The 27,670-nt window shown below is 39.0% G+C and overlaps 2 protein-coding genes across 2 annotated transcripts in view; one reads left to right on the plus strand and one right to left on the minus strand.

Annotated features, from left to right (window-relative positions):
• Positions 1-27,670, minus strand: part of brinp2 (bone morphogenetic protein/retinoic acid inducible neural-specific 2) — a 293,456-nt gene that overhangs the window by 72,453 nt on the left and 193,333 nt on the right. The window contains exons 3-5 of the mRNA XM_057857700.1: positions 26,355-26,545; positions 17,956-18,137; positions 424-529 (exon numbers count right to left, since the gene is read on the minus strand). Coding sequence (XP_057713683.1) covers positions 424-529; positions 17,956-18,137; positions 26,355-26,545 — 479 coding nt within the window. The remainder of the gene's footprint in view (positions 1-423; positions 530-17,955; positions 18,138-26,354; positions 26,546-27,670) is intronic.
• Positions 17,478-24,928, plus strand: LOC130930034 (submaxillary gland androgen-regulated protein 3A-like). Its single transcript, XM_057857702.1, has 2 exons — positions 17,478-19,360; positions 24,659-24,928. Exons 1-2 carry the CDS (start codon positions 19,067-19,069, stop codon positions 24,692-24,694), a joined length of 330 nt encoding a protein of 109 aa, XP_057713685.1. The 5' UTR covers positions 17,478-19,066; the 3' UTR covers positions 24,695-24,928.

Raw genomic sequence — 27,670 nt, forward strand, 5'->3', positions numbered from 1 at the left:
TTGTTCATCCATGAGTGCTCAATGTGTAACTTCAGAGGTTGTGATAGGGTCAGTGTGGCAGGACACAGTCCATCTTCAGCATGCTAAAATAGCAGATTGCCCATGAGACTGTGAGTCAGCGAGGCATAACAGACATATGAACTACTGCAGCGTAAAGTAAAGGGTCATCCTGGTCGAGTACAGCACAGGACACCTCCTGTGTATGGATTGTGAGTGATAGAAGCGCTGCTAGCCAGTGGATGGAGATATGGAGGTGTCAGGAATCTATGTGCCTTTAAGTCAGTCTACGAAGGAAAAAAGTTTGTCCCATAAGCGGTCTTTGGCTCCTCTGAAGTTGTTGTGCGTTTGCTCATGAATTTAAAATGAATAGAGGTGAGCGTTTGTTTGTTTAGGGGTGTGTGCCAGAGTGTTACACAACCATACCTTTTAGATGGATCTTATTTTCTGGACTGTGCACCAACACCGAGCTAACGGAATCCAAGCTGTCATAGTTACTGCAGCCGAGAGGACCCGTCCTTGTTTCAGTTACCTTGGAAACAGGAAGAAAATATCTTGTTACTATAAGTATATAAACAAGGTGAACACACAAATCACAAACACCTCATGTTAGAAACGATGTTGTTTATGATGTTCAACTGTTCCTAACTAAATAACGAAAAAAAGAAACTTTTTTTGATGATGAAAGAATGGGAATCTAAGCTTTCTTTTTGTGAATTTTGTGTTCATGTAGTCATATAACACAATATTCTGTGGCACCTGAAAGAAGAGGAATTTCTCGTGAAAACTGGCTGCGAGTGACTGTGTTAACAGCAAACTTGACACACATCTTTGTGAATTTCGACAAAATGTGTATCAGTGGTTTATACTAAAATTACTGGAGCCGGTTATTGCATTGTCTCACTATATTGAAAATTACTATGATGAATGTAAAGCGTAGACTTGGATACATCAAATTTGAAACATACAAGTTAATAGGACAATCTTCGTTGACATACTGTACGTACTTGTATTTTGGGAGATTCACAGTTGGCTGGGGGCCAAGACATCACAAAAATAATGACAGGCCGTGAAAATGTGACAAACAGGGAGTTAAATCTCTGATACATACATACATATATACAGTATATACAGTGATCCTTCGTTTTCCGTGGTTAGTAGGGACCAGAACCCGCCGCGAAAAGTGAAAAACCCCACAGTAGCGCCCATCCCTCTCAAATTGTTTTTGTTTCTTTTTGTGTGTGTTCAATGTTGTTATTTAGATTGAGCATTGAAAAGAGATACATATAAGACATGTTTTTTCACTTTTTTCCCCCCAAAGTAAATTAAAAAAAAAAACATATGTTAGGGCTGTCAAACGATCACAATTTTTAATCGAGTTAATCACAGCTTAAAAATTAATTAATCGTAATTAATCGCAATTCAAACCATCTCTAAAATATGCCATATTTTTCTGTAAGTTACTGTTGGAAGGGAAAGATAAGACACAAGACGGACATTAAATTTCAACATACATAAGTACTGTATTTGTTTATTATAACAATAAATCCACAAGATGGCATTAACATTATTAACATTCTTTCTGTTAAAGGGATCCACCGATAGAAAGACTTGTAGTTCTTAAAAGGTAAATTTGAGTGCAAGTTATAGTACTTTTATATTAAAACCAAAATTTGTAAAATTTTCAATCAAAAAATAAACTAATAGCTCGCCATTATTTACGTCGCCAAGCGGGACGTCACATGGGCTCTTCTACTATTTTCTTCCACAGTGTCTTTAACTACGCAAGGTAATGATTGAAATACACCACAAGGTGTCAATGGCGAGTTTGAAATTAATTAGAGATCTAGCCAAGGAAAAGTCTGAGTAAGTTTTATGTGTATTTTGCATAGCTATTTTGATTGGGAATGCCAGTTCTCTTTGCACTGAGCGCTTTTCTTTTTGTGAACATTATTGTTTTTTGAGAGCTGCCAAAGCTTACGCCAATAAAAAGGCGGTCCAATGAAAGCCTTGTCCGCTCGCATTTCTCCACCTTTTTGCTCTCAATGTGCTAAAATGGATTCATTCTAAACTGTTTGAGGCAATGCATGTACGGGTCATTCCGTACATGCGTTAATTGCGTCAAATATTTTAATGTGATTAATTCAAATTATTAATTACCGCCCGTAAACGTGATAAATTTGACAGCACTAATAAATACATATATTACCATAATTTCCCGAATATAACGCACTTTTTTTTCTCAAAAATCAACTTGTAAAATGATGGTGCACATTATAAACAGGTACATGGATGGAGACAGAAATATATATATATTACATATATGTATAAAGCGATTTTTTTTTTTTTTTTTTATTGACACGGCCACGTTGTTTTGAAAAAATGTATGCAGCGACCCGTTGCCGACCATTACGATACGTGAAGTCACCATTTTGTTTCGATAATACTTCACTCTAATCGGCCGAATGATTTCGTTTGTGTTAAATTCTGCTTTTTTCACTTTTCATAAAGCACAGAATTTAGTTTCTTGAACTCATTTGAGTCAAAGTTTATTGCCGCTCCGCAACTCGGACCATAAAAAACGTAAGCACAAAGACTTCCTACGTTATAAACAGGTACAATAGTTTTTCCCTAGATTTAAGTAAATTTGGGGTGCGCATTATACACGGGTGTGCCTACGTGCAACTACGGTAAATGGTTTTTAAGCACTTCCAATGATATGATTATGATAAGTTTTAAACATGTTACTGGCCCAAGGAATTATTTTTCGACCAGAATTCATCTTTTTTTTAAATTGATAAAAAAAATAAAAAATAAAAAAACAGCGATGGACTGAGGGCAGGAAGTAGCGAGGGATCACTGTATATGCACATATTAATTTCTAAGGACCAGAGGTTTAGAGAGAAGGCTCAAAATATGTATTGTTGACAATATTCAAGTAATTAAAAACACGCCTGAGATCTGGGATGATGGGAAAATGGTAGTCCAACTCAACTCTGTCTTCCCCACAAATCTGCTGTACTGTAGAGTCATTTATTCCAATTTGATAGAAAGCCCTCATTGGTGAAAATTACCAGAAAAGTCTTTCAAAGGTCTCGTATCCTACTATTATACTGAATTTTGACTTCTGATTCAATTTTTTTGTTTAAATATTTTTTGCCAATACCAATCCGATACTTATATCTATATATTTTTACAACATTAAATATGATGCAAAAATTATTGCAACCTTTAAATGACTAATCATGTTTGAGCCCTGCTGATACCACCTCGAGACATTCTCTGTTTACAAATATTTGTCAATGCTCTTTTACTTTTGCGGTGTCAAAACAAAAGCAGTCCAACAAAGCATAGATGTTTGCTGTGTTACTACTGGAGTGGATCCGATCCTTTGACCTAATCCGATACTGTCTGATACTGCTAAAAATCTATATCAGTTGCCACAGCACTAATAATAAATGGGACTCTTTACACCCCTTCCATGATTTGAAGTGCCCTTGGTACACTCCCAAAAAAAAGTCTAGAAATTGTATTTTTTTATGGTCATATCTTACAGCAAAAACCATGGTCCAGAGAGAGACACCATCAGAGGAACCTCATTATTCAAAGGGCATAGGTAGGAGAGGTGTACAATAGAGTTTGCATTTAAAGTGTGTACAACAGGATTAAAAACAAGTCTTAAATGGGATTATTATGTGAATTAGAATCATATTTTGAGACGATTCGACTATATACAACAATTTAGCAAAGCGCAGCTGACGAGAAATGAGTCTTTTAATCTGCAGGTTAGCCACACCTACCATTATAGGGCTCGAGCGTCTCCAAGAGGTGGATGACGTCAGTGGAGTCACGATTTCATCTGATTTAGTATGCAGCCCATTGAGGGGGAATTATTCACAACGAGGAAAACGCGACAAAGACAGCCACAAAATGTCACTGTTTCAGTCTCTCTACTCCAATATCTTTACAGGATATTATTTTTGTCCATGTATTTTCCCCAATAGCTAAATAAAAAGCATGGTCATGACAAATAACAGTCTTGTGCTAAATGGAATATGAAATAATAAAAATGCATTTATTCAAGATGACATGGCAAAATTACTCCATGATGGTCAAAACTGTCGACTTCACCTTTACTGTCGCACCTCCCGAACGATATTTTATGCCACCTAAATCGGGCTTATGTCATTTGCCTTCTCCAGCTTCGGAGAATGTAAACAAACCAAGAGGCGTGACAGCTAGCCGACATGCTAACTCAAACTGAGTGATGTTTCAAAGTCTTCGAAGCTGAAAATCACACATAACTAGCCCGGATCATTTCACATGACGGCTAGGTTGTCGATTGTCTTCGCCGATCGGCAAACCGCTCGGCGGAGAGCAATTTACAGCTAGTTCCCCTGCTAGTACGGACAGGAGAGCTCGCTGGGTAAGCAGCTGGACAATGACCGCTGAACAAACTGGCCGACGTCGGAGGAGCCTGTAGCTGCCAAATGGTCAACACGAATATGGGAAAATAATGCTTTGCTACACAGCGAAGTCGTAAACAGCCAGAGAGAGTCATAGGCGAGCGGCTGCAATTGTTGTGCAGCTAACATGTGCAGCTAATGTGTATGAGGAGGGCTTTTTACATGCCTATCCATGATCAAACGTAAGTAGTCCTTTATTTAAAGAAAGTTTGTAGTGTTTACTTTGTAATCGCTGTATTTGCGGCTATTTTTAATTCAAAGTTGCAATTTCTGATCGGTCGGAAAATTTGACAGAACACCGGGCACATGAAGAGGGGAATAAGCCGAGTATAGTGCTCTCCCGGCGGGGGGATGTGCGACAAGCCGCCGGTCGTCGGGCGAGGGGGCAAGGAGCATGTCAGCCACAAAATGCAAGCCACCTACATTTTAAAATGATCCCAGTATTTGGCATCATACAAATACAATACATTGAGGAACTTGTTGGGATTTATGCATGGACTGGCTTTTTAGTTTGCACAATGAGAAACTTTTCTTCATACTGTACATGGAATTAAGAATGTTTAAAGTACTTTTGAAGCAAAGTTTAAAAGTAAGATTTCCAGCATATGATTTTTTTCAGGCATAGAGAATTTTCTCACTTGGACTACTAGTAACTTTACTTTTGTGTCTGTGTGAGACAAAAAATGTGAATTTATTTATTGTCTAATAAACTTGGACAAAAACAGTTTAATTTTTTTTTTATTTTTTAAAGCGGCTTTAAGATTAAATTCTGACACTACAAATAATAATACAATTTGAATATTAAAAAGAATGAACAACAAATTACGAAATACAATTTGCAAGCAAAGACATTTGGAACTAAATGCAACAGATAAGCAATGATTGTATTACTAGGTGTGTGCACGACGAATAATGCTGTTGCAGACCTTCAGAATTTAAAAGCTAACATTTTTTTTTAAAAAGACTGGACTGCCAATAGACATGAACTCAACCTTTTTGAACAGCTTTGTGATCAGAGTGGGCGTGAAGTTAATTTTGGTTATCAACTAAACACTGGCTGACAAGGAATCCTTATTGAGGAGTGTATTCTTATCCCACAGCAGTGCTAAACTAGGCTGGAAAACATCATTACTTTAGGTGGGGGTGCCTGGCTTTTAAGGCTGTGTGCGTTTTGCCCCCCCCCCCCAAAGATTGGGGCTCCTGACAATTTGTTAAAAGATAGAATACTGTAGTAAAATTAGATTATTTTTTTTCTTTGTAACTCATATGGCAACTCTCAGGCACATCGGACAAGAGCCAATAACAACAGCATAATAGGCTGTTTGACATACCGGTAGATAGTGACCATTTAGGGCAGTTTAGATAGGAATAACACCCATTTCCAAAGTGCATCTATTCACGAAGCGGGCATTATTTATAAGGACAATAAATTGACTATGCGATATGTACTGGCAAGAGATTCTTACAATGGAGAATCTAACTAATTGAACTAATTGTGAGTATTCTACTATTTTCACTCCCCCTTTCCCCCATTAACGGTCAACATCAGCCCTCGCTTAAAAAGAACACTTATGGTGGTCTTAAACTACTCAAGACTCGAGCTTTTAATGACTCTTATGGGAAATGAGATGCTCGGACCATGTCGGGGGCAAATGTCGAGTGTTTTTCTCGTCTCGTGTCAGCAGTTAACGAGCCGCTCACATGCATCCCGACTTCCTCTTAAAGAAATTGGGGGCACTTGGAGGCACTCTGATTGCATTTAGACATGTCTGATATTTTCTTCTTGATTGGGTTACCTTTAGAGGTACGTGGGGTGTTTCCACGCCATTTTTTTGTTGTAAATTATGAAAGTATTCTGCTTAAAAACGCTAAATAAAAAATAGTGGCGCGGTGACTGTGCAACTCACCCTCTGTCGATACAAAAGAGTCATTTTATGCTGTATTTGATTTGTTTAGAACGCACGAGTGGCTGCACCATACACCACATACGACACTGGGCGTGTACTGATGAGTAAAAAAAAATGAAACTTCTAATGTTTCAACAGGGATTGCAGCGATAGAAAATTTTCCAAATATGTTACATTTCTCCTTTAACATACCATAAAAAATCGTGAGGAATGTGTTCTGCAGGTTATTGGGATGAATGTATTTATTTCTTGCTCATTTGGTTGTTTTGGCATGTTCTATGCTGTGTTTGGCAACGTTTTTTTTTGGTTTTTTTTGGTCCTACTGAGTGTGGCAATCTGCTCTTATGTTGTTATTATTTTTATCATGTTTGAGCCCGACTCAGTCAGGATATATTCTTGTAGAGCGTGGCACCCCAGATTTTTTAAAATCCTGTTGTGGATGCATATTTAGTATCTATGTATCTGGCATGAGAATCTGGAATGTTTATCATTTAGTTTTTCACGCCATTGCATATCAATGCCCAGAAAATCGTGCAGTGTAAGGCCACACCCTTGTCAATGTTTTTTTTGTTTTGTTTTGTTTTTTCAGATCTTGAATTCATGTTTTCATGCAGCATTTATTGTGTAAATAAAAAAGCCACATTAGATATGAGTCAAGCAGATGTGCATAGCTCTCAGGCAGAGCCTATGAGGAGACACAAAGCATTTTTGAATGTGACGCAGCCATCTGACAACAACAAAAAAAAAACAAACAAACATCTCTTGTTGAAATACGACACAGGAGCAGATGGTTCCATATGCAGCTTTGTGGAAACTTAAAATGACTGATGTTTGAACAGGCTTCAATTTAATTATCATTAATATAACATTTTCTCTATTTTTACTGAGTCAACTACTGTATGTCTACTGTAGTATACATACCATACACCCATGTGCATACAGTTATATTTACTGACAGTATCAAGAGCAGCAATATTTAGAATTACCTTGTAATATACTCACTTATTGAGGATAAGATTTGATTCATTATTATGACATGATTAAATGATTTTGCTGACATACTTTTTTTCATGAAGACAACATCATACTAAGGAGATCACATCATGATGGGACTAGGGCAGCAGCTATCGAATATTTTAGTAGTTGATTAATCGATGGACTAGTTAGTTCGAATAATGGAGTAATCGGATAAGGAACATGAAAAATTAAAATACCTCAGCTGAGCCTCAAACTATATATTTTTTAATGAGGATCTATGTACAACAAAACAATTGGCTAACTTGCAGAGAAAAAGTACGCTAGCTTAAATGCTATAAAATGCTTAATATGCTAAAAGTTTTTTTTTACAATAATCTTAACAAATGGTTCAGACCCATATTCCCACAAAAAGCGACCGAATATACCTTTAAACTAAATTATGAATGCATTAAAAATAGGGCTGTCAAAATTATCGCGTTAACGGGCGTTAATTAATTTTTTTAAATTAATCACGTTAAAATATTTGACGCAATTAACGCAGATGCCCCGCTCAGAGAGTTTTAAATGACAGTACACATTGAAACGCTCACTTGTTGTGTTTTATGGAGTTTTGCCGCCCTCTGCTGGCGCTTGGGTGCGACTGATTTTATAGGCATCCAAGAGCATTGAGTAAGTAATTATTGACATCAACAATGGCGGGCTACTAGTTTATTTTTTGATTGAAAATTTTACAAATTTTATTAAAACGAAAACATTAAGAGGGGTTTTAATATAAAATTTCTCTAACTTGTACTAACATTTTTCTATTAAGAACTACAAGTCTTTCTATCCATGGATCGCTTTAACAGAATGTTAATAATGTTAATGCCATCTTGTTGATTTATTGTTATAATAAACAAATAGTCCTTATGTACCGTATGTTGAATGTATATATCCATCTTGTGTCTTATCTTTCCATTTCAACAATAATTTACAGAAAAATATGGCATATTTTATTGATGGATTGAATTGCGATTAATTGCGATTAATTACGATTAATTAATTTTTAAGCTGTAATTAACTCGATTAAAAATTTTAATCGTTTGACAGCCCTAATTAAAAAACATTAGCTCAACAAAAACTTAGCTTACGTTGGTCTTAAGTGGGAGCAGTTGGATTCAGCCATGTGAAAAGAGGCAGACCAGAGGGCATTGTATTCACCCTAATCAATGAAATTAAATGCAAACACTTTCAAAATAAACCATTACAACGGCACTTTATTTAAACGAATACTCGAAGCAACAAAATTTAATTTTAATATTTTTTTTCTAATCGAATACTCGAGTTAATCGATTAATCGTTGCAGCACTAGATGAGACGTATGAATTTTTGTTGACAAGACGAGAATGTTTGTGGGTGTCCTTCCTTCCAGAAGTTTGCAATGCATGCTAAACATGCGGCAATGGGGTAATTGTTTATATTGTGCTGTTTATTGATAAAAGCAACTAGATAGAATGGGGTCTTGTGGGGACAGAGAGAAAAGATGGACAGAACAGAAGGAATAGAATACAAAACTTAAAACATTTTTTACACAGTATGTGTTACCTAATACAAGCAGCATCATTAGCCACGTTTACATGCTGACTTTTATTCATACCGATTCAAATCATTCCGAATGGAAATTTCACATCAGCTGTTTACATGTCACTTCATCTATTCCGATCCAGCGTTTACATGTGACTGCCTTTATTCCGAAAGGACGTTTGACAACTGCCGTCTGACATGCGCAGATTAATCAAAACAAAGCGTCATGTTGCAAAACATGGAGATCGATCGTCAGATCAGCTGCTGTTTTAACTTTTCGAGTGGAAACAAAACTTCAGAATGATACGCCATTCATTTAAAAAGTTGTATGGGTGCGCTGTGCGTGTGCTTGGAAGCCATGTTGCAAGTGACGTTACTTACGTCACCAAGTGACGTCACCACGTCAGTACGGAGCATGTGCAGAAAGAACGCAACCAGACACCATTCCGCTTCCCTGTTTACATGATATAATTTTACTTCTAATCGGTTTGGGAAAAGGAATATTCCACCCCTGTGAATCGGAATGAGATTCCATTCGGTTTGGGCCTGTTCATTCCGAATATGGTGTTTATATGGAACACATTTATTCGGTTTGAACAAATATTCCGATTGTAATTGGAATATTTGGCTCCATGTAAACGTGGCAAGTGTCTACTCTTACCAAAACTATGTCTACATTAGGACGGATAATGGCCTTACGTGTAATTAGTTGGACTATACGGCATACCGGCTAAACTAGTATGCCTATTATCCGGATTAGTTGTTACACGGATAATGTAGGCGGGTAATATTACCCGCCGCTTAATATGGACCGCTGTCTCCGATACTCAGAAAGTGACGTCATGCCGCGCATCGTACACAATGGAGGCGGACGATCACGATGTGGCATTCCCGCTCCTCTTTTCTTTTCCAAACATTTTTCTTGAACCTTCAAACTACGTCGCAATAACATGCTTCAATTCGGAGCCCATTTGTGGTCCTCCCATTGCGGGTGACAGGGAAATGAGCGTTTTTTTTACAGAGCTTGTCTCCCGCGTTGTCTCCGATCGGGGCTGGCCCCTTCGAACTCAATGCCGACCCAACATGAGTATATAAAAATGCGTAGACGAAAATTAAACCCTGAAAAGTGACCTGCATGTTACCCCCAGGGGTACCCGACATTTCTGCCTGTCAAAACTGTCGCCACTTCCAGGGTCGCCACTGTTATGCACAAGCACTCCTGGTAGCGGCTTCCAGGAAATAACGCAGCGCCACACCATATTTTTCTATTTGTTATTTTCCAAGTGGTGAGAGCACAACTGCGCATCGATTGTAACATCCCAAGTAACGATGTCAGGCTTTTTTTGTTTTCTAAAGATTAATTTCAATCACAATTTGGCGGCTGCTTATAAAAGCTGAGCGTGCTCTCCCTTCACTCTAGCTCCCGCGTTATGCATTCAATTGCATTCACGAAAAAACAGTGACCACAGAACGGAGTTCGCGACCCCTAGTCTAGAAGGTGTAGTAATTTCGAAATTTCTCGCTGGCGAGTAATGAGTTTTTGTTCAGAGGTAAACCGCGCGGGCGATGACGTAACACGTGGCTGCTCCTTTATACGTTTTGCGCAAATGCACGCGTACCTTGCAGAAACGGGGGGGCCTTAAACGCACCTTTAACGTAAGTGCGGACAGGTATTAAAATACTTGGCAAAATAATCTGGAGAAAATCATCTGTCCTAGTGTAGGTGTAGCCCAAGAAAACACAACTTTGGAAAGAATACCTAATAACAAAAGAGAGGAGAGTGCGCAAACAATGTTAGTAATTCGTTGTGGGGAACCCAGTATTAAGACAAGTCACCTGGGAGTATTAACAGATATCCTACAATTTGTTTAGTGGCACAAAGTAATGAGTATGCCCACTGTAACTTGTGTAAAGGCTGATTTATGCTTCCACGTAGCGGTGACGGCGGACCTACGCCGTTAATGCTAAGCTAAGAAATAGCTACGAGTGACGTCCCCACTCGAAATTAATATCTCATAAAAGCATAGTCGTGTATCTACAAAACTGTTGCAGCATAAACGATTAACATCATTTTATAGAAATTTTGCATCTGATGGGGGGGAGGCAACTTTACGGAGGCCCGTAGAGATGGTCACAAAGCACATATAGCAATATACAAAGTGACGTATTTTTTATTATTATTATTATTATTGTTTTTTTAACTTCTGGGTCATCGTCTTTGCAAGTGTCTTGTGAGCCTTTTGCGGTCGTGCTGCGAGCCATTTGTTGTCGCGTTGTGGCAATTGGCGTTCGTGCTTTTGCCAATTTGCAATCGCGCTTTAGGAACTGGGGATTTTGTTGTGGCAATTTGCATTCGTGCTGCGAGCCATTTGCTGCCGTGTTGTGGCAGTTGGGGTTCGTGCTTTTGCCAATTTGCAATCGCGCTTTAGGAATTGGGGATCGTGTTGTGGCAGTTTGCATTAGTGCTTTTTTTCTTTTGCAAAGCGTTTGCAATTGGGGTTCGTGCTTTTTCTATTTGCAAAGTGTCTGGACTTTGCATTTCGCCTGACACCTCTCGGCCACCGTATTAAAAGAAAGAAAAAAGATATTAAAAGGATAAAAGATTAAAAGCACAATAAAGTGAAGTAAAGATATAACAGTGCTAGGAGTTACTGGTGGGTAAGAAAGAGTGAACAGGTGTGTTTTGAGTCTTGATTTGAAAAGTGATAGGGTAGATATACTGCAAAGATCAGGGGGTAGGGAGTTCCAGAGCTGGGGGGCACACTGACTAAAAGCTCTGGAACCAAAGATGGAGAGGTGAACACGGGGGATGTTAAGGGGGAGGATCGTGGCAGAGCGAAGTTTAAACAGAGTAGATTGCAAAGGTAGGAAGGGGCCAAGCCATGGACTGTTTTGAAGGTAATGATGAGGATCTTGCAATTGATTCTTTGTTTGACGGGAAGCCAGTGAAGTTAACGAAGGATGGGGGGGATGTGGTGTGTTGCGGGGGTCCGAGTGATGAGGCGTGCTGCTGAGTTCTGGAGGCGCTGCAGTTTTTGGAGGGATTTGTTAGGGAGACCAAAGATCAGTGATTTGCAGTAATCGAGCCGGGAGGTTATTAGACTACAGACAAGGGTGGAAGGAGTATGGCGGGTGAGATAGGGGAGGCGATGAAAAATGTTGCGAAGGTGGAAATAGGCTGTTGATATGTGACCAAAAGGAGCGCGTGCTGTCAAGGATGCTGTAGCCTGACATGCACCTCCAAAAAACCCTGGCTACGCGTCACGCCAACACGCGTGACGTGAACGTCAAAAGACTGCGCCTACGTCAAAAGACTTTAACATTCGTATCAACAGCATTTGTTGTTCAATATTGATTAGCTGCAGCTGCAAACACACACGTTACATCTCTGTTGCCATTACTGTCAATGACCGGAGGAAAACTAAAGGAAATTGACAAGAGTCCCCCAAGACCGTACAAAGACAAAGCCACACCCGCAAGTGGAATGGCGATGAATTACTGAGCAACGCGATCCCTTAACACATAAACTTCGAATACGCAATGACGACGTAGGGTATACGCCGTCGCTCCGCTGTCACCACAACGCAGAAGCATTAATCAGGCTTTAGTCATGCCGGGAATGTTACTGCTGCGCAGGAGCCGATGGGAAGCCAGACGCCACACCTACCATTCTATGAGTGATCAAGCTCGAAACACCCCTAAACCACAGAGAATTGTGCATGCCACAGGAGCTAGGGTGGTCCCCTGGCCCATCTGGGCCACACCTAACCAGCGTTCATGGATCTGGCGTGGAAATCGATGACCACCTTCCTGCCCACAATCCCAGCCGCCACTTTGGCCACCGGGCACCGCACTTAAAGCAACAGCAGAAATTACTTTTAAAACATATTTTCATTTTTGTCTTGTTTATACTGCTGTTTTGAGTCTTTAAAGTGCACAAAATCACTCTCCATTAGTATCAGACAAGGGATTCACTTCACTTATTATCAAACAAAATTACACTTGATAAAAACTTTACTGAGGCTATATAGAAGATGCACGATCTCTAATGTGCCCACATAATATATTCCTCCATTTTTCCACAGAGGTTTCTCTGATTTTATTCATGCTTCACTCATGCCTCCCACTTGATGCTGTGCTGCAGCTACGCAGTGCCCATAGACATAAACGGACACAGAGCAAGTACATCCCACTCGGCATTGCGTCCTCCTGGGTGATGAGATTTGGCAGAACAGACCACGGCAGGTGGCTTGCATTGAAGAGACCATTATCTGTCAGAGATATGTAACGGATGCTTTGGCTCATTAATGTGTGAATTCGTGTTGGCGTGGCTGTAAATCCTTTGGCTGCAAAACAACATTTATGTATGCACCTGAATTTTAAGAATTTGTTGGGTTCATAAATCGTCAAGTCAACTTTTTAAAAAATAGTACAAAGAATTTACAGTACTTACATAAAGTCACAACGACAATTTGCTAGTTTTCTATATTGAGGCCCGTTGCCAATGATTTTTTAGGTTTGTACACACAATCCAGAACTGTATCAACTGGAAGCTACTGTAAGTGTGAATGGATGGCGTGTTTGCTTGTACTTTCTGTAATAATCCACAATGAATTCACCACCACATTTGCTCAGACTCTAAAGACACAAAAAAATGACTGAAATGTCTAAACCTGACTTTGAATCAATCAATTTGCATTATTGATCAATGTATTTGTTGGTATTGGTGCAGTATGCCCCATTTCCGGGAATCAGTATTATCAGTATTCAGTATTACCTATGGACCTCTGGTAATTTGCAGTTTTAGGTGTGACCTTGGTGTTATTATGTTTGAATCATCTTGTGAACAACAATTAACTAGTACTCGGATAAGCTTTCTTCATTTCTTTATCACATGAAAGTAGACTTCATGTTAACGTTAATGTTAGGTGAACGTTGGTAGACCTTTATGTACTGTACATACAGAGCAGCTATGGGAAAACCCCTCAGCCATTCTGGATGACAAAATGTTAGACCCATGAGGCACAAACACTGTGTTCTTTTATCCTTATTTTATTGCACATCATGCCACTGAACTGATGTCTGTATGATGCGTTAGTTTTGACGTTGTCGATCTTCAGAGTTTGAACCTTAACCTCTGCGACACACTCCATTCCACTCCACTCCACTCTCCATCAGCATCTTGTAATAGCAAGACCATTGTGCATATCAGAGTACAGGTGAAAGTTCCTATATTTATCCAACTTCCTTCCAGCTGTTTGGACAATTTTGTCTTGGCCATTCCTTGTAGTGCACTCTGTTTTCTGACACAGCACTTTAAAAAAAAAAAAAAAAAAGCTTAAAAAAAAAAGTAAATTATTAACTAATAAATTCACTGACACATCAAAACAATTCAATCATAGGATGATGGGTTGAACAGAGTTAGAATTTTAAATCTTTGTAGATTACATTTCTGAACTAAAAATCAATCCGTTACAACACCATTTCTTTCTGGCATTGTATAATGAATTTCTTACTCTGCATTTGCTAACATAGGCCGGTCACCTGTCAGTTGGTCTCTATAGCCACCAGCTGTTTGTATCTTCTTTTTGTATTTTAGGTACAAATTATGAAGACTTAAAAAAATTATTATAAAAATACAGTTGTTAGGTAAATTTATACTGAGGGAAAAATAAGCATAAACTGTTGACAAGCTTAAAAATCTGCCAGTTAGTGAAATTAAATTAAAAAAGAGAAGGCATTCCCTAAGAACACCTATTGCTGATTTTTCTGTTAAAAACATTTAATAGAGGAGAATGATGTAGCTTGTCAAGAACTACTAAAATAAATATAGTTATGACTATTTTGTCATTCGACTTTTCCAAGACATGCCAAGGAGATGAGAGAAATCGCCTTATTTATATTTTAACATGCACTTCAACTTACATCTTACTTCTATTAGTCTTGATCTGTTGATTCCCAAAGCTACATCGTCAAACATCTAATGACAACCTCTCTGGTCATGTTGAAGTTAGGACTGCTTGGAGTTTGAAATGGACAAAAAAAAAAAAAAAAAAAAACAGCAGGTGATTGATATTACTCTGGAAAAGCTGTCGTGTACTGTCTCAGGGACCAATATTTTTAAACACTAATGACATAAATTTTCATGCAGTTATTTCATACATACAGTACACAAATGCAGTAACTTTTGGTGAAACTCGTCATTGAGAGAAACCATGGGCTGCGTTGCAATAACCTTTTATGCGCCCTCGCTCACTTGCCCTAAGCACTTGCCCTTGGGGGAATCCCACCCAACATCTTAAGGGCTGTTCCATTTCTCTAAACAGCTGAAGTGAACTTGGCGAGATCGAGATCAAGTCAACAACGATGGTCACTTCAGAGCTCCCAAAATACCACAATGCATTGCAGTGGTGCACAGAAAATATGTCCATGCGGTGGTCATAATGAAGCTCAAACACCGTTGGCTGCTGTCTATTTACCACCAAAGAAGAAAATGAATTAAGGATGGTTAAACAGTGAAAATTGGAGAAAAACTTGCATGTCGATTTACAGTGTCTACCCATGAAATGTTCTGCTTGCATCCCTAAAATTTTAAGTTAGCGACCACCGTGATCCTAGTAAAAAATGTTAGTCCGGAGCCCTGTATTACGTTATACTGAACGTCACATAAAATTGTGACACTATGATTTCAATCATTGCAATGCTTTTAGTCGAATCAGAGGAAGCTGAAATATGACACTGACTTCCAATCTCTAACACTACATCTTAATTTTGACTTACAGTGCAGTAAAAGTTGGCATATTGCAAATTTGCAGTAAAGCAAAACTATGTTTAACTGTTACTGACACTTGAATTGTTTGTAAAGCAAGCACAACAACGAAAAACATGTCTTACCTTTGGCAAACGGTTGTCCGCGTGGCAGACTTGATGTCCGTATGATGAAAAATGCCCTTGGTGAATATGAATATGTACTTTTTACTTCCCTGATGAACATAATTAAATTCTTAGAGGATTCCATCAGATTTTAATTTTTTTTTTTTTTTTTTTTTTTAAACGGAGTCAAATGCAGTAAATAAATTGTTCAACTAGGTAAATTTAGCTCAGTGTGATTACAAACTGCATCCAGTCTTTTGATCATGTTCAGTTTACGCTTAATTTAGTGAAAATTCATAAACACTGATCAGTTTTTTGCAGTGCATTTATACAAAATGTTAACAATATGTGTGCAATGCAGATATACTTGAAAATTTTGATGACATTTCCATTTGTTTAAATAGGGAATGTGGATTTGAAATACAAATGATTTATGTATTTTTTAAAAACTAAATTAAACTCACAATTTAAGCTATCATTGTAATGTTCTTGCATACATTTCTCCAGCGCAATGACGTAATGTCCATTGGAAATATATTAGTTTTTCAAAAAGTTTGAGAGTGTCTGTTGTGAGCAAGACAGCACAGTGACTGGAAAGCATATCCCTCTCACAATGTGGAGATGGAAGGTTCAGTACCAGGCTCCAAAGTTGAGTTTCCATGTTCTCCCCTGTGTCTGCATGGGTTTTCTCCAGGTTGACACTTATTTCCAAAACAACATGCATGGACGTTTGGGTGAGAACTCAAAATTGTACTGTGAGTGCGAAATGGTGTTTGCATTGCACCATTTCAGGGCGTACCACTTCTCTTGCCGAAAGTCAGCTGGGATAGGCGGTACAGATAATTGATGGATAAATGTTTATGAGCAAGCAGAGTTAGCATCTCAAACTGATTTTGAAAAGTCAGTTTCATAAAAGCAAACAATTTTTTCTAGGACTACTGTAATTTCCCGAATATAGGGCTCACCCATGTATAACGCGCACCCCAAATTTACTTGTAAAATCTAGGGAAATTTATTGTACCCGTGTATAACGTGCACCCTAATTTTAGCACCAATAAATAAAAGAATACAAGAAAACAGAGCTCGTGTCATTTTACTGACTGGTGAAACACAGCACAAGCATAGCACATTGGTAGTTTAAAACTTTACCGTAAACTGACAATACGTACGGTAATAATATGATCTGACAACTTCTTCAACTTACCAGAATCCAGGAGAAAACAAAAAAGATGTGACTTTTCTTTTAAAGGCTGCTGTATAACTTGCTCGTTTCATCGTGATGAATAAATGTTTCTTCCATGGATTTATACGGTAAAATAAAAGTGGTAATTTAGGTCGGAAATCTGAAGAGCGCATCTAGAATGTAACAATAGGAACTATTGGTTTTTGGATTTGAGTTTCCCGAGGGACAGATATTTTTGACGGACACAGAAAGTCTGTGTTGTGTTACGTTTGTTACGGTCCGAGTTGCGGAGCTGCAATAAACGTTGACTCAAATGAGTTCAAGAAACTAAATTCTGTGCTTTATGGAGAGTGAAAAAAGCAGAATTTAACATAGACGAAATCATTCGACCAATTAGAGTGAAGTATTACCGTGTAGCGAGTTATAACAGAATTCACCAGCGGAACTTATGTTGGCATGTCATGTTGTATAGTTCCCGGGGGGAGGTATTTTGTTGCGGGAACAGCCGGAAAGATAGTTATATTCCGCGGGTTGCATGTGAGACAGACATTGCTACCGTATTTTGTTGCAGCCTAAATGTCAATAAAGCAACGTGGATTAGCTCCGTTGTTTGATTCTCCGCCTCCGACTCCTTCCCTAGCTCGCCATGACCGAACAAAATGGTGATGTCACGTACCGTAATGGTCGACAACGGATTTTATTGTCTCCATCCTTGTACCCGTTTATAATGGGCACCATGATTTTACAATTTGAATTTGGGGAAAAAAGTGCGCGTTATATTCGGGAAATCACTGTATATATTTTATTGATCTGTTGATTCATGTGTGGTTTGCATAATGAGAAAGTGTTCTTTGAATTAGAGAACTAAGATACTACCAAACATGGGCAATTATGGGGAAGTAATCTCCACTGGTGGTAAAGCAAAACTGTGTAGCTGTTAGAAGTTGAAGGTCCCACACAAAGGGTGAGTGAGCATCAAACAGATTACCTTAATTGCTGAAGTGGCAATCTGGAGGTGGTGCAGTCTCCTTAGGGTGCTTTCTCGATCTGTGAAGTATGAAGCTGCTAGCTGATGGAGCAGCTCCAGAGAGACCACAGTAGTGTTGCTGTTGCCTTCTGACTTCTTGTTCAGCTTTTGTTTGTCCAGGAAAATGGTCAATGACTCTTCCCCTAAGAATAGAACAATCAATCAGACCAACAAAAAAGTAGCGAATCATGCAATCTTCTTTATTTATTTGTAATATTTATGTATTTCAGCAACACATTTTATCAACATTTTATTGAACAAACTACAGATTTCATAGGGCACACCATAACGCTTTGTGTACTAGTATAATCAAAATGTCTTAAAATAGAGTTATCGTTCACAAGTAAGATTATCTATTTGCAAATATATCACACTGTATAGATATTTCAGTACAGCTTTTTCTTTTTTCAATGTGTTTTTTCTCATCCTGTTCAGCTGCTTAGGCACAGAGATTGGCCAGTCTGAGTGTCTTCATGAAATGGAACAGTTTAAATATGCCACATGGGAGTTTGGTGGAGTCCTATTGGGGTTATTTACTATATTCTGACCTTTATTCAGAAAATGCAGCTGGAACAGAACAGAGGGAAAAGTGATTTAGAAACATGATTGACTATATATGCAATTGAATGTAAGTGGCATTGCTACCGCAATATGACTACTCTAACCAAGGGGACACCTCGTGGGAAGGGTATACAGAAGGATAAAAGGAAGGAAGACTTGTCAGATAGGAGTGTAATGGAGTGTGATGAAGGAGAGTACGCGAGCAACCTTAGTAAGGTGTCGTGGGGAACCTAGTATTGGGACAAATTACTCATGAGTATTATTGCGTCGACATTCTACGTTAGAATGTGATCACTAATCCTGGAATCAACAGTTTTATTTACCAGTATGTGTCTAGTGGTAGTCGTCTTGCGTGTACCCACTCTAATGTGTGTGTTACTCATGTGTAGAATGTAACTGCTGTAGGAGCCGTCAGACAGGCCTGGCATCACTGTTATGGGCAGGAGCAGACAAAGTGCGCCCCTCTGCCTGTGGCCATATTTGATGGAACACTATCCATGCCCCAGGTCCCATGGTGGTCCACTTGGTCATCCAAGTCGCCACTAACCAGCCCTCAGGAACAGGACAAGGGAGTACTAAACCACCACCCTATGCCCACACCCACAACCTCATACCAGTCCCCGCCGCCATGCTACCCCCACACCCACCACGAAGCGGAGCGGGCCCCCCACCTCACCCATGGCCCAGCGTAGGAGTGGACCCCCATCCAGGGAGAGCAACATTCCCCCAACCCTCTGGCGCGAGCAGCACGCCAACCACCACTGGGGCCCAAGCAGAACACCAGGACAGAGTGGATGAAATGTGGGTAAGAAGATGCAGAGGATGGGGATCCCTGGGACTCCACAGCAGCCATCTGTCCAGACTTGTAGAAGGCCCCCGACCCAGGGGCTGCGCCATTGGAAAAGTGTGACCCACCAACCACCCTATAAATATAATTGCCCAACACCATGAAGGGATTTTTAGGGGAGGGGAGGGCAGTGCAGTGCACATGTTAATAGTAGAGGAGTTTAAAAAAAATCGATTATTACATGCATCGCGATTTGACACATGACGATTCAATTATGATTTAAAAAGGCTTCAAAACGACAATTTTCCCTCATAACTTTATGGCAGCCGCTCTTAGCGGAACGAAATTCAAGACACGCCTGCCGCCCGGACACCTTTAAAGGAAGCACGCACGTTAAAATGTATGCTGCCTGTAGCTGAGTGAGAGATTTACTCTTTTTTAAAAGACTGGAAAATAAATTTGTGTATGAGACAGGCAGGCACAGAAGTGCCTCTGTGCGCATGTTATTTTTTAGAGCGAGAGTGGAAGAGAGATAGTTCGTTGCTGCCTTTCTTTCAGTTGTGCAGCTGTAGTTTCAAGTCATGTCAATTGAAAAATGTCCTGAGTGTGTTGCTAAGACCCATGTGCGTCGAAAAAAGAACCCTCTTGTACTGTTTAGCCTTTATTGTTGTTGTTTTTGAGGTGTTAATAGTTAGCGTCGAGCGCTAAGCTAATTAGCTAATTCGGTATCATGTATTTTAGGGTGACCAAACGTCCTCTTTTGCCCGGACAAGTCCTACTTTCACGTAGTATCCTCGTGGTCCAGGCGGGTTTTATAAATTCATAAAAATGTCCGTTTTTTATGATTTTTCACGGGACCAATTTGAAGAGAAGCCCTCCGGCCGCTGGGTGGCAGCAGTTGACATGGCTCCTACTAGAAGGGAGTGAAGGAGTAGTTCTTGTTTTTGTTGGCAGTTTACCCCTATCATGAGGCATTACCGCCATCTACTGGGTTGACGATTTGGCCACAACGCCTGCCCAGTTGTTATGTTTTTTACGATAAATACGAATATAATGGCAACTGTTGACTTCTGTCGGAGCTTTGACTGTAAAATCCCGTTTGGAGTCGCATAGTTGCGCTGCCGATGATTGTAAACTTTTATAGCAAAGTTTGATCGTTGCCTCAGCTAGCTATCAGTAAGCTAAACCGCGCTAGGCATTATGGGAAATGTAGTTTTGAATTGCTACGTTTGGAAACATGCTGGTTGAATAGTTTTTCAGTTTATTTCGGTTTTTGTTTGTGTGCAATCTAGAACATTGAATGAGAATATCAATTGAATGGGAATAACAATTTGTCAAGGACAGTTGTCGTGATAGTAATTTATAAAAATGTTTAGTTGGCACATAGCCTACTGTGTGTATGTGTATTGACTGGACTACATTTCTATGGGTCTGCACTATATATTATAGGTCTATATATATGCACATATATATATATATATACACAGTGGGGAGAACAAGTATTTGATACACTGCCAATGGATTTTCCCATTGGCAGTGTATCAAATACTTGTTCTCCCCACTGTGTGTGTGTGTGTGTGTATATATATATATATATATATATATATATATATATATATATATATATATATATATATATATATATATATATATATATATGTATATATATATATATATAAAGTCATTATTTATTTATTTTTTTCAAACTGCATTTTTCCATCCAGAGTGAGGCGGCACACTTTAAATATATTAAAGTGATATAGGCATCTTTGAGTGAACTTCGAGTAAAATTCAAGTATCTTGAGGCCAGGCTGAGTGTCCTCTTTTTTGGAATTCAAAATATGGTCACCCTAATGTATTTCATATGCAGAACGTGTAAAACCATGATTAAGTCCAGCTGTAGCACTACAAACATATGAAATAATACAGAAATCTGTGAAAACAAAGTATATTGGTTAAAAGACGGCTTATTTGTAAAGACACCTTGTTACCAGAAAGTGTAGAATTAATTCCAACTGTGTACATTTTATTGTATTGTTGAGAGAAATAAGTACTCCCTTTAAAATGGTTAATGTTTTTGCACTTTCTTGTAAAAATAAATAAACAAAAAAGCAGCTTAAGGGCAGCTTTTTGTTGTATGGGCATGTTTCCATCGTTCCTGTTGAGTCATTAGGATATTTTAAATAAATGATGGACAAAAATGTGTTTGTCTACTTTATTAATTAGTCATGTACGATGCATCTATAATCAGGATAACCGTGATCATCGTCAATACCGTGTGATCATCGTTCAAGAATCGAATCGTAGCATCCTGAATCGTGATTGAATCGAATCGTGGGGGGGCCTTAGATGGCACACCCCTAGTTAATAGAGGAGAGCTTTGTTAGCGAGCAGCGGGAGAGCAACAGGGAACTGCTTCCCCACCGCCTGACCCGGTGTTGTACTAATAAAGATGCAGGTGAGGTTGGACAAGCAACAGGCAGGCACCTGACCAGATCTATGGAGATGTTGTTTTTTTTGTTTTACAAGTTGAATTTAGTCATTGTACAGGGATTTTTTTTTTTTTTTTTAATTTTAAAACTAGGTTACAAGTAACTTTTTGGCTCATAAAACTCGACAAGAATGTGACAAAACTTGTGCACTTGTAATTGGTAATTTTTAACCCGTAGTGAAGAAAAAACACCTGTATAACAAAAAAAAAAAAAAAAAAAAAACTACTTGCAAACAGAAAAAAACAACTTGTAGAACAATTTATTCCTTCGGGTTTTTTTCACGTTTATTTTACAACGAAAAATTTGGAAATACAAGTGTTTTTTTTTTTGTTTTGTTTTACAAGTTAAAATTTGTCAGGGATGTTACAGGGATAATTTTCATTTTACAACTTCACTTCTTTTAGCACTATTCTATCTCCAGAAGATGCCGCACTCCACCGACGCCACACACTGTCGAATCTATGACACAATAAAATCAAGGGTGGTGGTCAGCAACCATACAAACCTATTCCAGTCCCCCCGACCAAATTTACAAATTGTTGTATGATGCAATTTTCATCATTTTAGCTGCTGCCATAGTAGTATCAGCATTGCCGGTGCCACCATACTGATATCTGTTATCCTTTCATAACATAGGCTATAGCCATTGCAACTGCATCTGACTGATGTAATGCATCTTATTTAGCATTTTAAACTGGGTACACACTAGAGCAGGGGTCCCCATCTGCCGGGCCGCGGACCGGTACCGGTTCGTGATGCATTTGCTACCGGGCCGCATAAAAATAATAATTTAATAACGACCGCATTCTGGCTTAATTAACCCTGTGCCCCCGCTTAACACACCAATATCCCTGTCTACTCTAGATATAATACTACGGGATAGCTTAGAATGTCGTCATAGAAATCCATTGATTGGACTACTAGCAAAACATCTTGTTCGTGTATATAATATATCTATGTGCGCTTGTCCTTGATAATAACGTATTGCTAGGCCGCAGGCGCAGCACATTTGTTCCTGGAAATAATTAGCCCCCACACGAGCGAAGATGACTGGAAAACAGATGTCTTTGGAGATATTTTTACGGCGAAAAGGGCACCTGACGAGCTACAAACTCGAAGACCCATGAACTGCGAAGGAGTGGATTCGTGACCCGTTTGTGAATAAACCGAGTGATTCGAGCATGTCTGTGCAAAAGGAAGATCAACTTGTAGAGATCGCAAATGGCGGCGACCTTATTAAACGTACATTTGAGACAGCAACTCTACCGAGGTTCTGGATGAAAGTCGTTCTGGAATATCCTGACATCGCTACAAGAGCATTGAAAACATTGCTACAATTTCCAACATCGTATCTTTGTGAAGCGGGCTTCTTAATTAATGTTTAACGACAAGGTCTTCCATGATCAAACGTAAGTTAATATTCCTTTCTTTCAAGAAAGTTTGTATTGTTTACTTTGGAATCGCTGCATTTGCGCATTTTGCGGCTATGTTTAACGTTGCGCGCATGCGCAGAACCGCATCGTTGCAATTTTTGATGGGTTGCAAAATTTGTCAGAACACCGGTCAGTGAAAAAAAGACCCAAATAACACCGGTCCATGGTGCAAAAAAGGTTGGGGACCCCTGCACTAGAGCAAACATTTTTCTTACCATTTTATCTAATACTATCCTTTATCGTTTGGTCTAAACTAGGGCTGTCAAAATTATCGCGTTAACGGGCGGTAATTGATTTTTTTTTTAAAATCATGTTAAAATATTTGACGCAATTAACGCACATGCCCTGCTCAAACAGATTAAAATGACAGCAGTGTAATGTCCGTGTGTTACTTGTTTTTTGGTGTTTGGCGCCCTTTGCTGGCGCGTGGGTCCAAATGATTTTATGGGTTTGAGCACAATGAGCTACTAGTTTATTTTTTGATTGAAAATTTTACAAATTTTAATAAAACGAAAACATTAAGAGGGGTTTTAATATAAAATGTCTATAACTTGTACTAACATTTATCTTTTAAAAACTACAAGTCTTTCTATCCATGGATTGCTTTAAGAGAATATTAATAATGTTAATGCTATCTTGTTGATTTATTGTTATAATAAGCAAATACAGTACTTATGTACCGTATGTTGAATGTATATATCAGTCTTGTGTCTTATCTTTCCCTCCAACAATAATTTACAGAAAAATATGGCATATTTTATAGTTTGAATTGCGGTTAATTACGATTAATTAATTTTTAAGCTGTAATTAACTCGATTAAAAAAATTTAATCGTTTGACAGCCCTCGTCCAAACTGAAGGATGATTTGTCCTGTTGATGGGGTCTATAAAAAGTAAAATCCTTAATATTAGATACTGTACAGTATGTTCAAAACTAATCATTTTGTAGACATTGGTTAAAAGGTCCACCAAATAATGCAATATTGGAGTTGATTCGTTGTTGAAAAAAATACTTAACTTATGCATTTTACTTTATTATTTATGTATTTCTTTATATATTTGAAGGAAAACAAATGAAAAATGTTAAAATGTGTTCTTACGATTACATATTCATATTACGTAGTTTGTACTATTAGAACATAGACTCGCAGAGCCCGATTAGTTGAGCCTGTTAATTACATCTACAGTCTAACTATCAGTCAGCAGCCGCATCACTCTGCTCTGGCTCCCACGCTGAAGCTCCACAGGAGAGTTGTCCATTAAATGGAAAGCAAGTGATGTTTGTTTGGATGCAAGGAGGCTGCAAGGCACAAGTATCGGACATGTAGGGAGAGGGAATGTCTTTAATTTAAAATTCTTTCTCTCACTATCATTCTTTTTTTTTTTCTACAGGCAAAGAGAGGCGTACAGAGAAAACAAATGAAGTAAAAGACAGATTTGAGGTCAGTAATACGTACATGTTCAATGTTGCTGCTTCTAGTGCAGAATTGGAAAAGTCATACATTTTTTCTTTACATTTTACATGGAAGTTATTTATTTAATGTCAATATCTTGTGAAACTGAACAATACATATTTTAAATCTGAAAAATGTGGCCTTGTAAATCTTTGCCAAGCTGAAGCTTGAAAAAAAATTATAGTCCTCAATCAATTCCCACTTTATACCAAGCAGTGAAATTATGTTATACTAAGTGCTGACCGGGGTCTGCAGTGTGTTAATATTACGAGGATGTCACTCCCAACGTAGAATGCAGGTCTCTGCCTTGATTTGTGAGGTGCCCGAAATCAATACTGGAGGCAATTCAGTTTTGTGAGTTACTTCAATCTCGTCAGAGGGGCGAAGAGGGTAAAAAGAAATCCGATAAACTGAGACGTATAGTTAGAAATGAGTTCTAACTCTCATCTGCTCTACCCAGCTCTTAGCACAAGTAATGCTTATTTTGAGTTGGGATGATTCAACAGTAACATGGCCTAAGAGCTCTGATTATAATATAGATATACAGTATCTAATGCCTTTTAATGCTGGAAGTTTTATTGTGTCACAGCGGGGTTTAAAACCTCCTTCGGTAGTTGTTTAGATTTTTGTGTTTATTCAATGTATCAATGTAGCTGGGCAGAAAATGATTTAAAGTAACACTAGGTAACATTTCAGTTTTGGTCAATTTCAGCGACGCCGCTGGACCAAAGTGGAGTGTTTTGCCTTAAGGTAGACTGCGTTTCCCATTAGGACCAGCGCACACCCGCACAATGTGTAAAATCATGATCTCCCTGTTGCCTGCAGATGGATTAAACAGCATTCATGTTTCCAGTGGCTGTGTCAAGGATGAATAGTACTAAGGTAATGAATCCAGTTTTGGCTAAACAATTGCCTATGACGGTTAGCAACCGTGTGGCTTAGTGTGGCTAACCCCCAACCACACCCAAACGGTTGGGGTGGGAGGCAATGTTTATTCTTGAGTATCCTGGTAGCTTTCTTCTTTTTTCCCCCCCAACGGACAAAACTTTTTGTGTCTTTTGTTGCATTGCCATCCTTGCAGAATTCGCGGGAAAGCGTTTGCATCGACTTCCGTCTTTATAATGACTGTGGAAAAGGGGACGTGATGTCTGCCGTAAAGCATTCAGCACATTTGTAGTTTTTTGTGTGGCAGGGTTCCTGACACCCTCCTCAAAGTTAATTAGTACTGGTGAAAGCGATACAGACCGCTTCAAGATACAAAAAAGGTGTCATTCAAGTAGTTGTCAGTCGACATATCACAAATGTTATGAATGTATTTTATAAAGGTTGAAAAGTTACCTAGTGTTGTTTCAAAGGGACAGACAGGAAGATGCAAGCATGAGGAATGGAGATACAGAAACAAATTCCCGACTGTATAGTAAGTCACTCTGGAGTATAAGTTGCTCTAGCCCACAAATGTGTTATGAAGAAGGGAAAGAAAAACATATATAAGTCACACTGGAATTACATTGTCAGGGGAAATGTCTTCCACCATTTGTAACCACCAAGTAATCATGGTAACTAGTATTACTTCAGTAACAAGAATTTAATAGTCAATGTTCAACCCCGGTTAAATACCTAAACTCTTTCCTTACCGCCGAGGGTAGCAGACACCAGAAAGTGGGTTCCATACTTCTTGATGAGGTTTTCGTTGATTTGTTGCAAGGTTGGTCGTCGCCCCAATAATCGCAGGTTGCGTAGGAACTCTGGTGCTAAGGGCAACGGAGCTTTAAAGAAGTCTCTCTTCTCCGTTGCCAAGCTGTTTACCTTCCAGTGGCTGAATTCCCTTACAAAAAGAAATACATAAAAAATGAATACATAGGCTGTCATGCCCTCTTCATGAAGGACAGTGCTACTACAGCATAACGCAAGTTATGTATTTGTGGGACTTATTAGGGCCGAGACACACGGGAGGAGTCGTCGCTTGCGTTCAAAACATTTTCTGTGTCAAGAGTGCGAAGAGGCGCAAATCGCCGTCGCTCTTACGGCGCAGCGAACACGCGCCGTTCGTGTACATGAAATTTCCTGCATGAGCACATTTACTGTATGTGCATACACGGACCAGCAACACGATATAAAAAAATTAAAAACGGTTCTATTTCTGTAGCTGTTGCCTGGCACAATAAGCAACTGATTTATTGATCACCTGCTAGGAAACTGGCCAACCGGGAAATTGACATCCACATGCAACACTTTGTCAACATAGAGGAGCGTATCATTTTATCAGTGTGCGACCAGCACATACTTTATGATACCTCTCGGCATGATTTCCGGGACATAAATAAAAAAAATCAGCAGTATTGGAAATTGTTGGTGCTTAGGAGGAGGACATTTTGAAATGCCATCCAAATTCATAGACAATCAGAGATGAGTGATGACGCACAGGCAGAGGGCGATGCATGTCGCTGTTGCTGCAATCACATCGCGCTCCATGTGTTGGCTTTCAGCTCAACGGCGATGACTTTCGCATTTCGCCGTCGCCTCCCATGTGTTTAACCCCATAGACTTGATTAAGAATTTCCCTATCAATATTTTCAGGTTCAACACTTTGAGTAGTGAAAACGTGTCCACTCCCACAAAGGGCAACAAATGCAGAATTATTTCACATTGTTTAACGTATGATAAGAGGTGGATCGCTCTAATTCTTAACATTTTTAAACCCAAGTCGCCAATACATGGATTAAAAATTTCCTCAAAACGCCCACAAGCTTCCCACCAAGACATCCACTCCAGGACAGCCATTCAGAGCAAAGAGTTTAAATTTTAATAATGTACAGTATATTCAAATTAAATCCAGTCAGCCGCATATTAATGAGTCCAACTTTTGCAGAAACCTAGACAACAAGGACAAACTAAAAAAGCTTGAAAATGACATTATGGGAGCTTTCAATGCAAACTGTTGTGCAAACCT

Source organism: Corythoichthys intestinalis, chromosome 14, assembly GCF_030265065.1.
Source record: "Corythoichthys intestinalis isolate RoL2023-P3 chromosome 14, ASM3026506v1, whole genome shotgun sequence".
NCBI lineage: Eukaryota > Metazoa > Chordata > Actinopteri > Syngnathiformes > Syngnathidae > Corythoichthys > Corythoichthys intestinalis.